Source organism: Bufo bufo, chromosome 11, assembly GCF_905171765.1.
Source record: "Bufo bufo chromosome 11, aBufBuf1.1, whole genome shotgun sequence".
In the NCBI taxonomy this organism is placed as follows: domain Eukaryota; kingdom Metazoa; phylum Chordata; class Amphibia; order Anura; family Bufonidae; genus Bufo; species Bufo bufo.
The window spans coordinates 49243293-49258630 of NC_053399.1; the positions used below are offsets into that span (position 1 = coordinate 49243293).

Here is a 15338-nt window from a genome sequence, read left to right on the forward strand (position 1 = left end):
ATAGGTAATAACGGATTGGTGGGGGATCAGACAATGGGGACCCCCACTGATCCCAAGAATGGGGGTCCCATTCCACCCATCTTGGTATACCATATATTGGTATACCATAGACTTTTTCCAGGGTGCGGGTGCCCATAGAGAGGACTCTGAGTGCCCCCTCTGGCACCCATGCCATAGGTTCGCCACCACTGACTTAGTACCTTTAAAACTTGGCACAATCCCTTTTAATAACAGTTTAGGTGATTTATAAAATTATAACTATAACAATAATTGTGCCACTTTCTCTATGCTCATTTTCACTTGTAGTAACATAAAATAAAGCTTTTTTCACATCTGTGTTGTGTTTTCTATTAATAATGGAAACTACAGTATGATGAAGAGCCATTTTCATCATATGACAGATATCCATGACACAGGGGTGCACTTGGCTTTTCTGCTGCCTGAGGCGAAAGCTGAAACGGTGCCCAACCACCCAATGCCAATTTCTTAACCTAACCCCCTTCCCTCGAGCCCTCCTGTTAAAGACATGTTTAATAGGAAGAATAGCGTTGCAAGCGGTGCTATTTTTCCTGTCAAATCTGACAGAATTTGCAATGGTGGATGCAAAGCAAGTGTGAGCAAATAGTTATGCAGCTGTGCATTTCTTATCCGTACTATTTTATTTAAAAAAAATAATACATTTATTTGTGCATTTCAAAATAGGGTGTGAAATGTAGTAAATACACACATTTAAACTTAAGGAACAGAAAGTTGAACGTCATGAAAATGTACAATGTTTTATCACAGTGCATTTTATTTCATGCTTTGTAAGTTGTAAAGGTAATCATTATTTGTTCACCTTCGATGCTCTGAAACAGAATGCTGAAGACTTGGTATCAGACTTTGCTCGGTCTTGTAGTACTAATCCTTGGTCCTCTGTCAGTGCCAAATATTGCCCGGTTGTAATATGCCGTAGGCGGAATGTCTGCCCCCATCTGATGTGACTTCCACTCCAACTACACAAAACAAGAAAATCAGAAAGGGATTCCCACAGACGGTGTGCTATAAGCAATGTAGAAAAGATATGATGGTACCTTATTCTTAGGGGTTCCACCCTCCATAATGACCTGGCACGGACACCTGCCCCTCCTGCCTCATAATTAACTTTCCTAGCAAGATAAAAGCAAACATGTATTATGAGAAAACCTGAAATTGTAACATTGCATATTTTATGTACAAAGGTTCATCATACTGTATTTAGGCATTATGGTATTGGAATTGTAACATCTGAAATATATGAATTGCACATATTATAACAAAACGTAAAATCCAAAACACCACCTGCAGAAAAAAACAGGATGTAACCATGGAGTAAGATTAAGAATAATATGTGTTCAGGCCTTGTTCACATTTCCGTTCACTCATTCTCATTGATTTTGAGGTGTCTGTTCACATATCAGTAGTGTTTGGCCTCATGCACACGACCGTAGTTATGGTCCACATCCGAGCCGCAGTTTTTGCGGCTCAGGTGCGGACCCATTAACTTCAACGGGGCCGCAAAAGATGCGGACAGCACTCCGTGTGCTGTCTGCATCCGTTGCTCCATTCCGTGGCCCCGCAAAAAAAATATAGCATGTCCCATTCTTGTCCGTTTTGCCGACAAGAATAGGCATTTCTACAATGGGCTTCCATTTTTTGCGGATCCGCGGTTTGCAGACCGCAAAAAACGTAACGGTCGTGTGCATGAGGCCTTTTACTGACAGTAGGTCAGGGAAAAATTCTAGAGACATGCACTACTTAGGTTCGAAATGCGGACCAAACACGCCCATTGAAGTCTACGGGTCCGTGAAAAAATCACTGACACAACACAGAGGGCATCTGTGTTTGGTCCATATTTCATTGACCATAGATCCTCTTGAAATTAATTTTCAGCCTAGCAGTGTCCATGGAATATGGATGACAAATAAGGGAGGGGAAAAAATGAACCAATTGACCAACCACAGATTCTTTACGAATATCAGATGAAACCAAAACTTTTTCGCGTATGTAAAACGGACAGGAAAATGTAAAAGTATCAGCTGATCCTAATCATGCCGCCCAACAGAACAGGTCAGAGAGGCTACATTGCCTTTGCAGTGACAGGACCAGGTTACTGAGGGTTATCACATGTGTGGCTTTATTATGACGCTGTTTCATCTAATTTAGGCTAATTTCAGATAAACATGTTCGCTACATGGAAAATGCTCCATGTGAGAGCGTAATTTCCTGCAGTGAACTCTGCTCCTGTGACAGGACCGCACGGCATTACAATGATTTATAATGCTGTGCATCTCTGCCCAACCTACCCTGTTATGATTTGCACTGATGGCATTATTTCAGTACAAATCATTATAATGGAGATCGGGCAGAGACACACAGCATTATAAATCATTGTGATGCCGTTTGGTCCTGCCACAGAAGTGTCTAGTCCAGGAAATCATGCTCCCTTACAGAGCTTGTTTCCAGCAGTTGGCATACTCATCTGAAACTGCCCTAAGCCCCCATTTTCCTCAGGCTAACCTATGCTGAGCTTCTGCTGAGTCAGTAGATGGGATTGTCAAACATTCATCATGGCCATGGAAAAACCGGACCACATGTCCACCGAGAAGATATCCTGAAATATAAATGGGAAAATAAGTCAGGACGCTGTTGTATAATATGCATTGAGACCAAATGAAATAATTTATCTAATTATGCCTCATGTTATATTTAGCAAACATATGTAAGTCTGACAATATTGGCTGAACCTTCCATGACTCTAAAAAGACAAAGTTGCCTGTTCATAAAACAATTTATACCTACTATAGTGCTGCTTACATGACATGTCCATCCTTATAGGAAAATATAATGGCTGCCATGTCCAGTTAACACATTTGTAAGTTAAAGGAGGAAGAAACACACTTGCATTAGATTTAGATAAGATAACAACCTTAGGGTACTTACACACTAACGTTTTTCTTTTCCGGCGCTGAGTTCCGTCCTAGGGGCTCAATACCGGAAAAGAACTGATCAGTTTTATCCTAATGCATTCTAAATGGAGAGTAATCCGTTCAGGATGCATCAGGATGTCTTCAGTTCAGTCTTTTTGATTGATCAGGCTTTTCAGGAAACCGTAGCATGTTGTATTTTTACCTCCGGTCAAAAATCGTGAACACTCTGACTGAACGCCGGATCCGGTCTTTTTCCCATTGACTTGCATTAACGCCGGAACCGGCGCCGTGTGTTCAGTCAAACTGGATCCGGCTTTTGCATGTTAAACCCGAAAAATGTGAAAAAAAAGTTAAAGTCCATAAATGGCGGATCCGTTTTTTCCAATGCATTTTTTCATTGTGATCAAAATCCTGATCAGGATTCAAATGTAATCCGTTTTCACACGTTTTTCCGGATCCGGCGGGCAGTTCCGGTGTCGGAATTGAATGCCGGATTTAAACAACGCTAGTGTGAAAGTAGCCTAACAAAAGACAACTCAAAGATTCTAAAAGAGCATGATTTAAAATGGTTTCCCAAGATTTTCGACATGGCTTTTATCTGGGAATAACACCACACCTGTCCATGAACTGTGTATGGAATTGCAGCTTAGCTCCATTAAAGGGAATGCTGAGCCACAGTACTGCACTCTTTAATGAGCTGTAGAATTCTACTTCCGTAACTTCTAGCCGATGTTAATGATTGATTAGTGGGGCGCTGGGTGTCAGACCCCAACCTATCTCATATTGAAACCCTATCTTATGGATAGGTCATGAATAGAGAGGAGCGAATCGAAGTTGACGAAGTGGAATTTGATCCGAATTTCAGGAAAAATTTGATTTGCACTGAATCAGAATTTCCTCGCGCTTCGTGGTAACAAATCACATTTTTCCTAAAATGGCAGCTGCACGTGTGAGGACATGGAGCAAGGAAATCTGGGAATGAGGGATCACCCACAATCCCATGCATGCAGCCAATCAGCAGCCAGCCAGCCATCTGATGTCACAGCCCTATAAATAGCCTCAGCCATCTTGGATTCAGCCATTTTCCAGTGTACTTAGTGCAAGGAGAGACGTCAGCAAGCGCTAGGGACAGTGCTAGGAAAGGACTTTAAAACTTTTATTTTGCTGTATAGAAATTCATGGAAAGGATAGGGAGGAATTATTCCACAGTACTGAAGCAGAACAGGGTTCAGTAGGGGAGTTTACAGCCTGGGTAATGGGAACAATCCTATTACACCTTGCTGCACTGACTGGGGATCCAAATTGCCATTATACAGCTCTGTAATTCCCGCAAACCGTTCTTGTTATTGGGGTGTTACAGCCATTAACAGGGTTTATTACAAGGAAATATTTCTACGTCTTATTTGCCCTTGTGCGGTGCAGTTATATGTTCTAAAGCATTTTTTGGCTTGTATTAGTGGGAAAAAAGGGCTTATTAGCCGTTGTGTTTTGAAGTGAGAAAATTACAGCCCTTTTTGGCGTGTAATTGTGGCAAAAAAAAAATATATTATTTGCCGTTTAGCGGTGCAGTTATATGTTCTGAAGCCCATTTTTGGCGTGTATTAGTGGCAAAAAATATATATATTATTTGCCGTTCAGCGGTGCAGTTAGATGTTCTAAAGCCTTTTGTGGCGTGTATAAGTGGAAAAAAATAAGGGCCTATTTACCGTTCAGCGGTGCAGCTATATGTTCTAAAGCCCGTTTGGGCGTGTATTAGTGAAAAAAAAAAAAGGGCTTATTAGCCGTTGTGTGGTGAAGTAAGAAAATTACAGACTTTTTTGGGGTGTTTTAATTTCCTTTTTATTTATTTATTTGACCTAACAGTATGTCAGACAGAGAAGTGCCAGACCCTGCACAGGGGAGTGGCAGAGGTCTAAATGTTTCTGCCGCAGGCACAGGTCGCAGCAGAGTAAGGGGGCGTGGCAGCAAGAGTCGCAGCGAGAGGCCTGAGCTCCCAGTGTCATCCAGCAGTCGTGTCTTGACCAGCAACCTAGCGGTTCTTGAATGGTTAACTCGGTCATCCACTTCATCCCAATTGACATCAGACACCCCCAGCCAAGAGTCGGTGGGTTCGTCAGATACAACCCTTAGTTGGCATGGCCCAGAAGCAGGCCCTGTGCCCTCACCTGTCCTCAACCTGCCTCTGTCCTTTTCTGTTCCCTCAGCCAGAGAAGTATTATATACTATGGGCTCAGCTTCCCTATACAGCGAGGACGAGCTACTAGAGGACAGTCAGCAGCTACTGGTCAGCCAAGGTGTGGAGGAGACATCCGCCGCTTCCTCTGGTAGGCGGGCAAGTAGTGATGAGGAGAGTGGTGTCGCAGCTGGTGTTGCGAGCGGTCAGGCTCCTGACCCAGAGACCGTTGAGGAGGACATCAGTGACGTGCAGACATTACTCGATGATGATGATGTAGCTGATTGAAGCCAGGTGAATTAGGGACTTCATCATCCTCGGGAGAAGAAGGTGGCAGCTTGTCTGTGAGTCAGTGATGGAGCCAGCAAGTCGCTAGCATGGCCGGGAGTCAGCAGAGTTGCAGCAGTGTGAGGTCAGGAGCCAAATGTGCCCAGGGTAGACCACCTGCTTCATAGCAGCCTACCTGCCTGGAAAGTACTGGTGCAGGGGTTCACGGAAGCAGCGGCGATAGCAGTCAGATAGTGCGGAGTGTTGGGGGAAATGGCTATTTGTAGAATCTGTGGGCAGAAGGTGAAGCGTGGCCAGGTTGCCAATGTTGGAACCATGGCCCTGCATCAACATATGCAGCGTCACCATAAAGTGGCCTGGGAGAACCGTGGTTCCGATGTGGTGGTCCAGCCTGCCGCAGCAACCGCTGCATCACCCAGTGGCACCCACCCGATTTCAGGGAGTCAAGACTCCACAACCTTAGCCGAAGGGAGCTGTCTGTCCTTCCCATAATCTGCTGGTCCTTATACTCCTGCTCCTCCTCCTACTCCTCCTCGTCGTCATTCATTCCGTCAGCAATCGATCACTGAAGCGATTGCCAAGAGACAGCAGTATGCGTGCACTCATCCAACTGCTCAGAAGCTGAATGTGCTTCTGGCCAAGTTGCTGGTGTTGCAGTTCCTCCCTTTCAAAGTGGTGAACTCTGCACCTTTTAGAGAACTGATGGCTTGTGCCGAGCCGAGGTGGAGAGTCCTAAGCCGTCATTTCTTTGCCAAAAAAGCAGTACCAGCCCTGGACACGTATGTTGAACAAAAGGAGGGCCAGTCCTTGAGCCTGTCATGTCTGCCAAAGTGCACAGAGCTGTAAATAAGGTCAGGGACAATACATGTCCTTTACGGCCCACTGGGTGAACGCGATTGCTGCACAGCCACACCAGCAACATGGCCAGGCGACAACGCTTCTGCCTCCACGTTCTCACGCCGTTGGTCCCGAGACAATGTCCGCCTCTGCCTCCTCATCCTCCACGGTGGCCTCAGCCTCCACTGCAGAGACAATTCACAGTGCCCCTCCAGCATACCACATGCGCAGGGCACGGCGGTGTCACGCTGTTCTGCACCTCGTTTGCCTGGACGAATGGAGTCACACAGGGGAGGAACTGCTCCCTGTCCATCAAGAAATAGAATCCTAGCTTTCTCTGCGACAACTCAAAATCGGAACCATGGTGACCGACAACGGGAAGAACATGGTGTCTGCGCTGCGTCTGCATGCACTTCAACCACTCGTACATCGCAAAACACACCCCCCTTGAGCTGCAGCGGCAGAAGGGCATCCCCCAACATAGGCCAATATGCGACGTTTCCACCCGTTGGAATTCCACCCCCAATATGTTGGACCGACTATACGAACAGAGAAAGGCCATAAATGATTTCTTGATAATCCAAGCGGACAGGAGTACTCCCCTGTGTAACTTCGATGTCAGCCAGTGGCAGCTCATGCGGGACACCTGCCATTTGCTCAGGCCCTTTGAGGAGGCCACGTTATTTGTCAGTCTCCAGGACTATGGTATAAACAACGTCATTCCACTGCTTCATGTCTTGGAACAGATGCTGGTAAATCTGGCTGGTCAGGGGACTGGAGACATGGCGCCTAGATCTCACGGCCACATGAGCCATGTGGAGACTGAACTGGAGGAGGAGGAGGAGGAGGACATTTAAGCATAAGCGATGTGTAGCAAAATGGGTGGTTTTTCTACACAGGTGAAAGGAGAGGAGGAGCAGGAGCAGCCAAAGGAACTACAGGGCGATGAGGAAGACGAGGCAGAGGACCCAGACACATCATGCAGTGGAGATGGAGGCAGGGAGTCCCTCCAAGTCACTTGCACAAATGGTCCGATGCATGCTTACTTGCTTGCGTAGTGACAGCCGAATTGTCACCATTCGGCAGAGGGATGACTTATGGCTCTCCACCTTGTTGGACCCTCGCTACCGGTCCAAAATGGGGACCTTTTTTACACCCCTTGAGAGGGAAGACAAACTGAACTACTATAGAGACATCCTATGTAGTCAGTTGGCTGCTGCCTATCTGCGCCATAGTCCATCCTCTCACAGGTCTGACTGGGGGCGTCCCTCTGCACTCACGTTCCTCTGCCATGGCTGCTGTGGCAGGGTGGGGGGTAGGAGCGGTTCCAGCTCCATTAGCAAAAACTTGAGTCTAGAGTTGCTGATGAGCAGCTTTCTTCACCCACCTAGTGAAGAAACTACTCACCAGCAGCAGCAGCTAGACCTGGAGCAGGACCTGAACCAGCAGGTGGTGGCATACTTGGACAGCACCCTGCAAACCCACATTGAAGTTCCGCTGGACTACTGGGCAGCCAAACTGGATTTGTGGCCGCAACTGGCAGAGTTTGCCCTTGAAATGCTGTCCTGCCCGGCCAGTAGTGTGGCATCAGAGCGGGTGTTTGTGCGGTGGGGGGCCATAGTTACCCCAAGAAGAACTCGCCTGTCCACCCAAAATGTGGAGAGACTGACCTTAGTCAAGATGAATCAGACGTGGATCAGCCAGGATTTCCACCCACCAATGCCTGATGCATCAGGCTAGATCATCCATGGTGCCACATCAACACTGACAAAATAGACCGTTTTCTTACGGCTACATGCCTCATCTACTATTCTGATGCTGCCACCTGCTTGATGCCACACATCTGATGCCAAGTGTTTCTTCTTTCACCCACCATCTTCAGCTGGTACTGGTATTGCCACCCACCTCCCTCTCTGTCACCAGGTCACTCTGTGGTCTCCTGATGCTGCTGTCACCTCCACACTATGTCACCTTGCCAATCTGTGGCCTCCTGATGCTGCTGCCACCTCCACACTGTCATTGTGCCACCCTGTGGCCTCCTGATGCTGCTGCTGCCACCTCCATACTGTCATTGGCCCACTCTGTGTTCTTCTCATGCTGCTTCCACCTCACCACTATGTCTTAGGGCCACTCTGTGGACTTCTCATGCTGTTCCTACCCTCCCCACTTCATGACGGCCACTATTTTGCCTTTCGGCCTGGCTGACAATCATTTATTTGACCCTTCTTCTGATCTGTCAGAAGGAAGGAAAAATGAGACGCACAACGGATCCTGTCTATGTAACAGCTGTAAGGCCTGCATGACATGGTCCCTATTTTGCATCAGAATTTGCTCATGATTTGGTAGCTAAAAGCAGGAGTGGGTACAAAACACAGAAGACATGCAAATATTCCATTCACGTGTGATCTCTGCTTTGGATCCCCTACAGTTTTTTTTGGGCTTTAGCAATATTGATGGATTACTGACCAAATGCTGACCGAGTGAAGGCGGAAGCTCCACAGACAGGATCCTTTTTTTGGGGGTTATTGTTCTGACTGATCAGAGGAAGGGCAAAATAATCAGTGACGTCAACACAAACTTACTGCTGACACCCTCTCCACTCTGTCAGGGGGCTCTACTTGTATAAGCGTTTAATAGAACAGGTTCTGTAGACATCTATGTGGAATCAGCTGATGACGGTGTAAAAGGAGTGCACTTGACGCTAACATTGTTAAGGATTAGTTCACACTTGAGTAATTTGGTCAGTTTTGACCCCGTAACTGCCCAAATAAGTGAAGTGTGCAGTGATTCTAAGAGCGACTCCTGTCATCTCCATGTCATACTGACTCACAGTATTGTTTCACTACCAAAGCAGACTCCTTATGTATGTTACTGCAAGGCACAGTGTTCTACACCACTATAAAAGCTCTCCGCAGCCAGGAAATAGCTGGTTTTCAATCCGATTCGCCACAAATAAATTCGGATCGAACCAAATTTTTACAAAAAATTCAACGCACCGGCCGAATCAAATTTTTGAGAAATTCGCTCAACTATAGTCATGAATATGTAATTCCTGGAAAACCTCTTTAAACCTTAGGAAGTCCATATATTTTTTTGCCCTCAGTTCAGCTTTTCAGTTTAATTCAGAATCATCAAACTGGTTACTACAAATGCATATATCTTTTTAAGACATATGGCTGTGACAGAGAGATGCTCCAGCTTAGGACTTTTCTGTTATTAAAAATAAAGAACTGCTGCTCACTGGAGTAAGTAACGTTTCATCTCTCTTCCAGCAATGTTGTAGCAGGAGTGACTGCTAGCTGGATTTTTTCCCCTAGCTGCAGGACCACCTTTACCATCACCCCCACGATCATTTGCTAAGGAACTAATTAAATATGTCTGCGTTGTACAAATACAAACCATTTAAGCAAAGAGCAACTATATGTAAAATATTCCTGATGGGCAACTTTAGGAATTAATGTTCTAAAAAGAGTAAAACTAAAACTACAAACATCCCAAAAAATTAAAATAAATTTAAATGTATGGAAATTTTATTACAAAAAAAAAAAAAATTGCATGCCTCCTCTTTCATTTGCATATGTTCCTGAAATATATTTCCAGGCTACTAATGCTTCCATTTCTCAATGTATCATGGTTAATCACTTGATTAAAAACATCATTGTGACATTTATTGAAGACAAATCAAATGAGACCAGAATAGCAGAGTTTGAAAAAGGTTACATAGCTTTGACACTTATCATTGTGCGTCATAACTGGAACCTTAGGGCATTGAGCTCAACATTATGAGGATAAAAAACAGAGGTATTTTGCTGCTGCGGTCAATTTCAATGTTAACGGCAGATCTGGTGTTTCAGGCCATTTAACAGAGACTGTGGGTCAGACGAAGCTATTGTGCTTCATAAGAATAGAGTCAAGCCGTATCTCTTTGCGGCTCCAGAACCATGACTGGCATGGACAGAAATATGAGGCTATTTAATTTTACAACTCCCAATCCATTAAACGCAACACCAGTAACTCCCAAAATGTTCCTTTTTTTAAATTTATGGTAATTATCAGAAGAAATTCAAAAGCTATAGTGGTAGCCTATATCCGTTTTGATTATGCAGTACAGTGTATTATACAGTCATTGCTATATTGACAGGCACCATCAGGGTGCACCAGAGAGGTGCAGCCTAAGGGCTCATGCACAGGAGCGTATTTCCTTTCCATTTCTGTTCTGGGTTTTTTGTGGACCGCATGTGGAACCATTTATTTCAACGGGTCCGCAAAAAAAAGGAAGTGTGCATTCTGTTTCCATATGTCCGTTCCGAAATAAAATAGAACATGTTTGTCCGCATTAGGCCTCATGCACACGGCCGTTGTTTTGGTCCGCATCCCATTCACTTCAGACCCATTCACTTCAATTGGGCCGCAAAAGATGCGGACAGCACTCCGTGTGCTGTCCGCATCCATTGCTCCGTTCCGTGGCCCCGCTAAAAAAATATAACATGTCCTATTCTTGTCTGCGCTTTGCGGACAAGAATAGGCATTTATATTGAAGGCTGTCCGTGCCGGTCCGCAAATTGCGGAACGAGCACGGACGCAATCCGTGTTTTGCAGATCCGCGATTGGCGGACCGCAAAACAAACTACGGTCGTGTGCATGAGGCCTTACAGACAATAAGTACTGTTCTATTTGGGGCCGGCTTTTCCATTCCGCAAAATACCGAATGCACACGGGTGTCACCCGTATTTTTTGCGGATCTGTTTTTTGCTGATAGAAAAACACATACAGTCATGTGCATGAGCCCTAATGTGTATAGACTGCAGGCAGGCTTAGGGCTTTCATTAGGCCCCAGGCTGCCATGCGAAGACATGCGAAGGAGATGTGCCCGTTCGTGGGGGTGCTGATGTGAAAAAGACGGAGTTCCCTCCCTTTAAAGCTCTTAGGTGCTGTGGTTGCTATTGACCACAGCATCTAAGGGATTAAACGGCCTGGATTGACACTTCCACTAGTTCAAGTCATTAGAGCAACAACAAAAAAAAGAGCCCATGCCAAAAATCACTCCACCATAAGCAATAGGACTTCTCTGGAGACTAATGCTGCTAATCATATTGATTTGTGTAAGTTTAATTCCACATTTATGTTCAGTAGTCTAATAACTATGGCTGTATCATGGGCTTCTTAGAGTATATGAGCCACTACCCCGATGAAGCTGCATTATTTATGTCAGTGAAGCACGTAGGGTTCAGTCCCACAGTGCTCTGAAAGAGGCTTTTTTCTTATTACTTGTATAGCTTCTAGTCTTTACAGCTTTTAATATATTAGCACTGGCACTTTGTTGATTTATGTCCATGTGATGTAACATTATTCTCAAGAGATTTTAATTTTTTTATGTGTTTATTAGCACACATGTAAATGGGACTTGAATTGCATTTATTTAGCTGATTTGTGTACCTCCATTTGGAGCTTTTATATGTATTTCTGTTTCTTACTGACTTCTTTTCTCTTCAGGCATATTTTTGTACTTGCCTCTTTCTTTGGTTTTATTGTAACCTGCTTTGTGGGGGAGGTTCTCATTTTTACATTTTGCTGGGATCTCAAGCTCCTTGTGGTGTGTATAATTATTTTTATTGTTGTCCAACAAAGCTTTATAATTTTATATTGTTGTGTGCATCGATTTTTAGCCTAGATTTTTTTTTTTTGTGCTAGTGACCAATAAATAACTTTACATACAAAATTAGATAATTATGTTAGAAGCAAATTAGGCATACACAAGCAGGCTACAGTACAATGTTCTAAACATAACAAACCTAATACAGAGGACAAACATCTAAAGTTTACTAATGAAGTGACCAAGCACTTGTCACTCTGCCCTTATGCACTACTGGATGTCCAAGGATAGATGCCATAGTCCAGAGTTAATGATGAACACCAACATAATATAAAGAGCTCATCACCTTCTTCCACACTGCTCCCAGAGCATGTCGGATGGACGTTCCACAGGGTCTGCATGAAAGAGGCATCCACCTGGATGTTGCCCATTCCATTGGATATGGATAGATGCTGCCAGACAAAAATGAGATAGTTTGAGATAATTGAAATTATTTTAAAATTTGAGAATGATTTGCAATTTTGCATGTTACTGAAAACCGTCATAGAGACCCAGTCTTAAAAGGTTTTTCTGAGATTTTCCTACTCATGTATTCTGGATAGGTCATTAATATCTGATTAGTGGGGGTCCGATACTTAGGAAGCTCACCGATCAGCTGTTTTAGAAGGCAGTGGCGCTCCTGTGAGCGCCGCGTCCTTCTCTCAGCTTTTCCTAGGCCAAGCAATGATATGTTTATGTGTCACGTGGCCTAGGAGGAGCTCTCTGTGTTCTCAAAACAGCTGATCAGCAGGGGCCCAGGGTGTTGCACTCCCACCAATCAGATACTGATGACCTATTCTAAGGATAGGTCATCAGTATAAAAAAAAAATCTCTGAAAACCCTTTTAACGTCTATGGACATCTTTGGAACAATTTTTTATTATTACATTTTGCTCATTTTGGGCTAAAATAAACACTTATTATAGCTAACTAATCTGTAAATAATAGTCTGATAAAAGGAGTTGTGGAGGAAAAACAGTTGAAAATTTTTTAGACCAAAAGGGGAAAATAAAGATTTTTGGCCCAAAAGGAGTATAAAGTAATTAAGAAACTTTCCAAAAAGTGCTTTTGAGTGGAAATCAACATTTTGGTAAAGATTAAGCTACACTAATGTTTGTTCATACTAAGTAAATAAATCTGTTTCAAAGGTATTCTCTAACCCCTTAGTGACCAAGTGATTTTTATCATTTTTTGTCGCATTTCAAGAGCTATAACTTCTTTACATGTACTGTAGCCATAAAAGGGCATGCTTTTTGCGGGACTTCAACTGAGTTTTTACTTTACAAATTTTGCGGTTTTCATTCTGCCGCATAAATAACGTAACTTGATGGGTCAGTATGATAAAAGTGATCCAAGTACATAGTTTTTTTTTTTAGTTTTTACTACTTTTGCTAAATAAAAACCTTTAAAAAAAGCTTTTATATCGCCACATACCAAGACCTATTACTTTTTTATTTTTCTTTCTAAGGAGCCATGTGGGGGCTTGATTTTTGCAGGGCAACTTGTACTGTTCATTGGTATCATTTTGGGGTATATAACACTTTTTGGTGGCAAATAAGCAAAAATCAGCAATTCTGGCATTGTATTTATTTACATTCACTGTACAGGATAAATTAGGTCGAGCTCACACCTCAGTTATTTGGCCATTTATTTCCATCAGTTATTGTGAGCCAGCCTAAACCAGTAGTGAAGCCTACACAGAGATAAGGTATAATAGAATTATCTGCACCTGTTCTGTGTTTTTGACCCGAACCTGGTTTTGGCTCACAATAACTGATTGAAATTACCAAAAGACCAAATAACTGAAGTGTGAACTCAGCCTAACATGATAATTTTGTAGTGCGGGTCGTTACAGAAGCTGTGACACTAAATATATGGAGGTGATTTTATTCTGCAATTCTTTCAATTAAAAAGCTTTTTAAATGGAAAAAAGGTGTTTGTTAACTTGGAATTTTTTCATTTCATACGATTAAAATATATATATATTTAGTAGTGCCACAAGAGGACTTTTAACTCCCACCGCTACTATAATACATTGTACTGCTTATGCACTACAATGTATTCTACTCTCGGTGCTATACTGACACCAGCAGGGAAACAATATAGTGAATTTTACACAATATTGGACACTTACTAGATATCTTTCAGAAGACACACTGACTAAAATCAGGTCATCCCCAATACGAACTTTCTCTCCTTCCGATCTTTGCTTGGATGCAGGATGTATTGTCCACCAACAAGCCTCTCCTACAAATAAAATCAAAATATCCTGTTAATATGATGTGTCAAAACAGGTCCAACTCTTGTAGATGCAACTCCCAGCATTAACTTAGTGGATATATAAATTCTATGACCATAGTATCAGGACATAGAACTATAGTATATAGTTCCTAACAAGCTGGTCAGTAGACATGGCTCTACTATCCTAAAGTATTTCTGTCACTGGATTTATAAATAATGTATGTGTATCAAGACATCAGTACATAGTCAACAATAGTTATCGGTGAGAGGGGTTCATTATATTCCAAACAATGTCCTCAGTTTATGTGTCAATCATGTTTAAAACATAACACATAAAAGATATATATGGATTAAAATTATATAGCATAAAAACATAAAAGGATAAACACATATCTGTTATTATGTCCTCGGTTCACATATAAAGTATGCTGCAATCATCAGTAAAATTACTAATACAGACTGAAAAATGACAAATGATTTAAAGGCTATGTCCACTGTTTCAAACCTAAAGGTGTCATGTCACTTCAGTAAATAGCATTCATCAGTGGCGTAGCTAGAAATCACAGGGACCCACAGCAAATTTTTGAAGGCCCCCCCCCCAGCAACGTCTTCACAACCCGCTCCTCCCGTGCAACCCCCACTTCTATGGCTAGTCAAGATCACTCTCTCAGACGAGGCCCAGCAACCGCTCCGTCCGTTTCCTATAGTGTTTCTCGATATAAGGTCATTGTATAATACAGTTGACAAAAATACCTTTTAGTCATCCTTCTGGGTGGGCCCCTTCTGAGTTTGGGCCCCAAAGCAGTCAGTCACTTCCCTTGCTTTCCCTATAGCTACGCCCCTGGTCGTAACCTCTGGAAACGAGCAGTTTATAATGTGATGGAATTAATTAAGCCAACAAAGGAGGCAATATGGACAATTACAATACATTAGGAAGTGCCTTGTATAAAGAGGACCTTTCACCTCTCCTGACATTCCTTTTTTAATAGCTTCATGCATTCCCCATGTAATAACAATTCTGGAGCATCTATTCTTATGGCTCTATTTTGTGCCATTCCTTTATTATTTCTACTAGAAGTTATGAATGAATTGCTAGCAGTCTGCAGTAAGGGTACAGAGAGGAGGTAACCAGTTAGGGGGGGGGCTGCACAGACTCACGCTATCCAATCAGTGCTGCCATTGCCAGTCTGTGCAGGTACACCCCCCCCAACTGGTTACCT

At 43.2% G+C, this 15338-nt stretch overlaps 1 protein-coding gene across 1 annotated transcript in view; it reads right to left on the bottom strand.

Moving 5' to 3' along the window:
• The window catches only part of RYR3 (ryanodine receptor 3), a 734312-nt gene that overhangs the window by 485070 nt on the left and 233904 nt on the right, over positions 1-15338 (bottom strand). Inside the window, exons 6-10 of the mRNA XM_040412592.1 lie at positions 14012-14124; positions 12186-12291; positions 2539-2632; positions 1074-1148; positions 839-995 (exon numbers count right to left, since the gene is read on the bottom strand). Coding sequence (XP_040268526.1) covers positions 839-995; positions 1074-1148; positions 2539-2632; positions 12186-12291; positions 14012-14124 — 545 coding nt within the window. The remainder of the gene's footprint in view (positions 1-838; positions 996-1073; positions 1149-2538; positions 2633-12185; positions 12292-14011; positions 14125-15338) is intronic.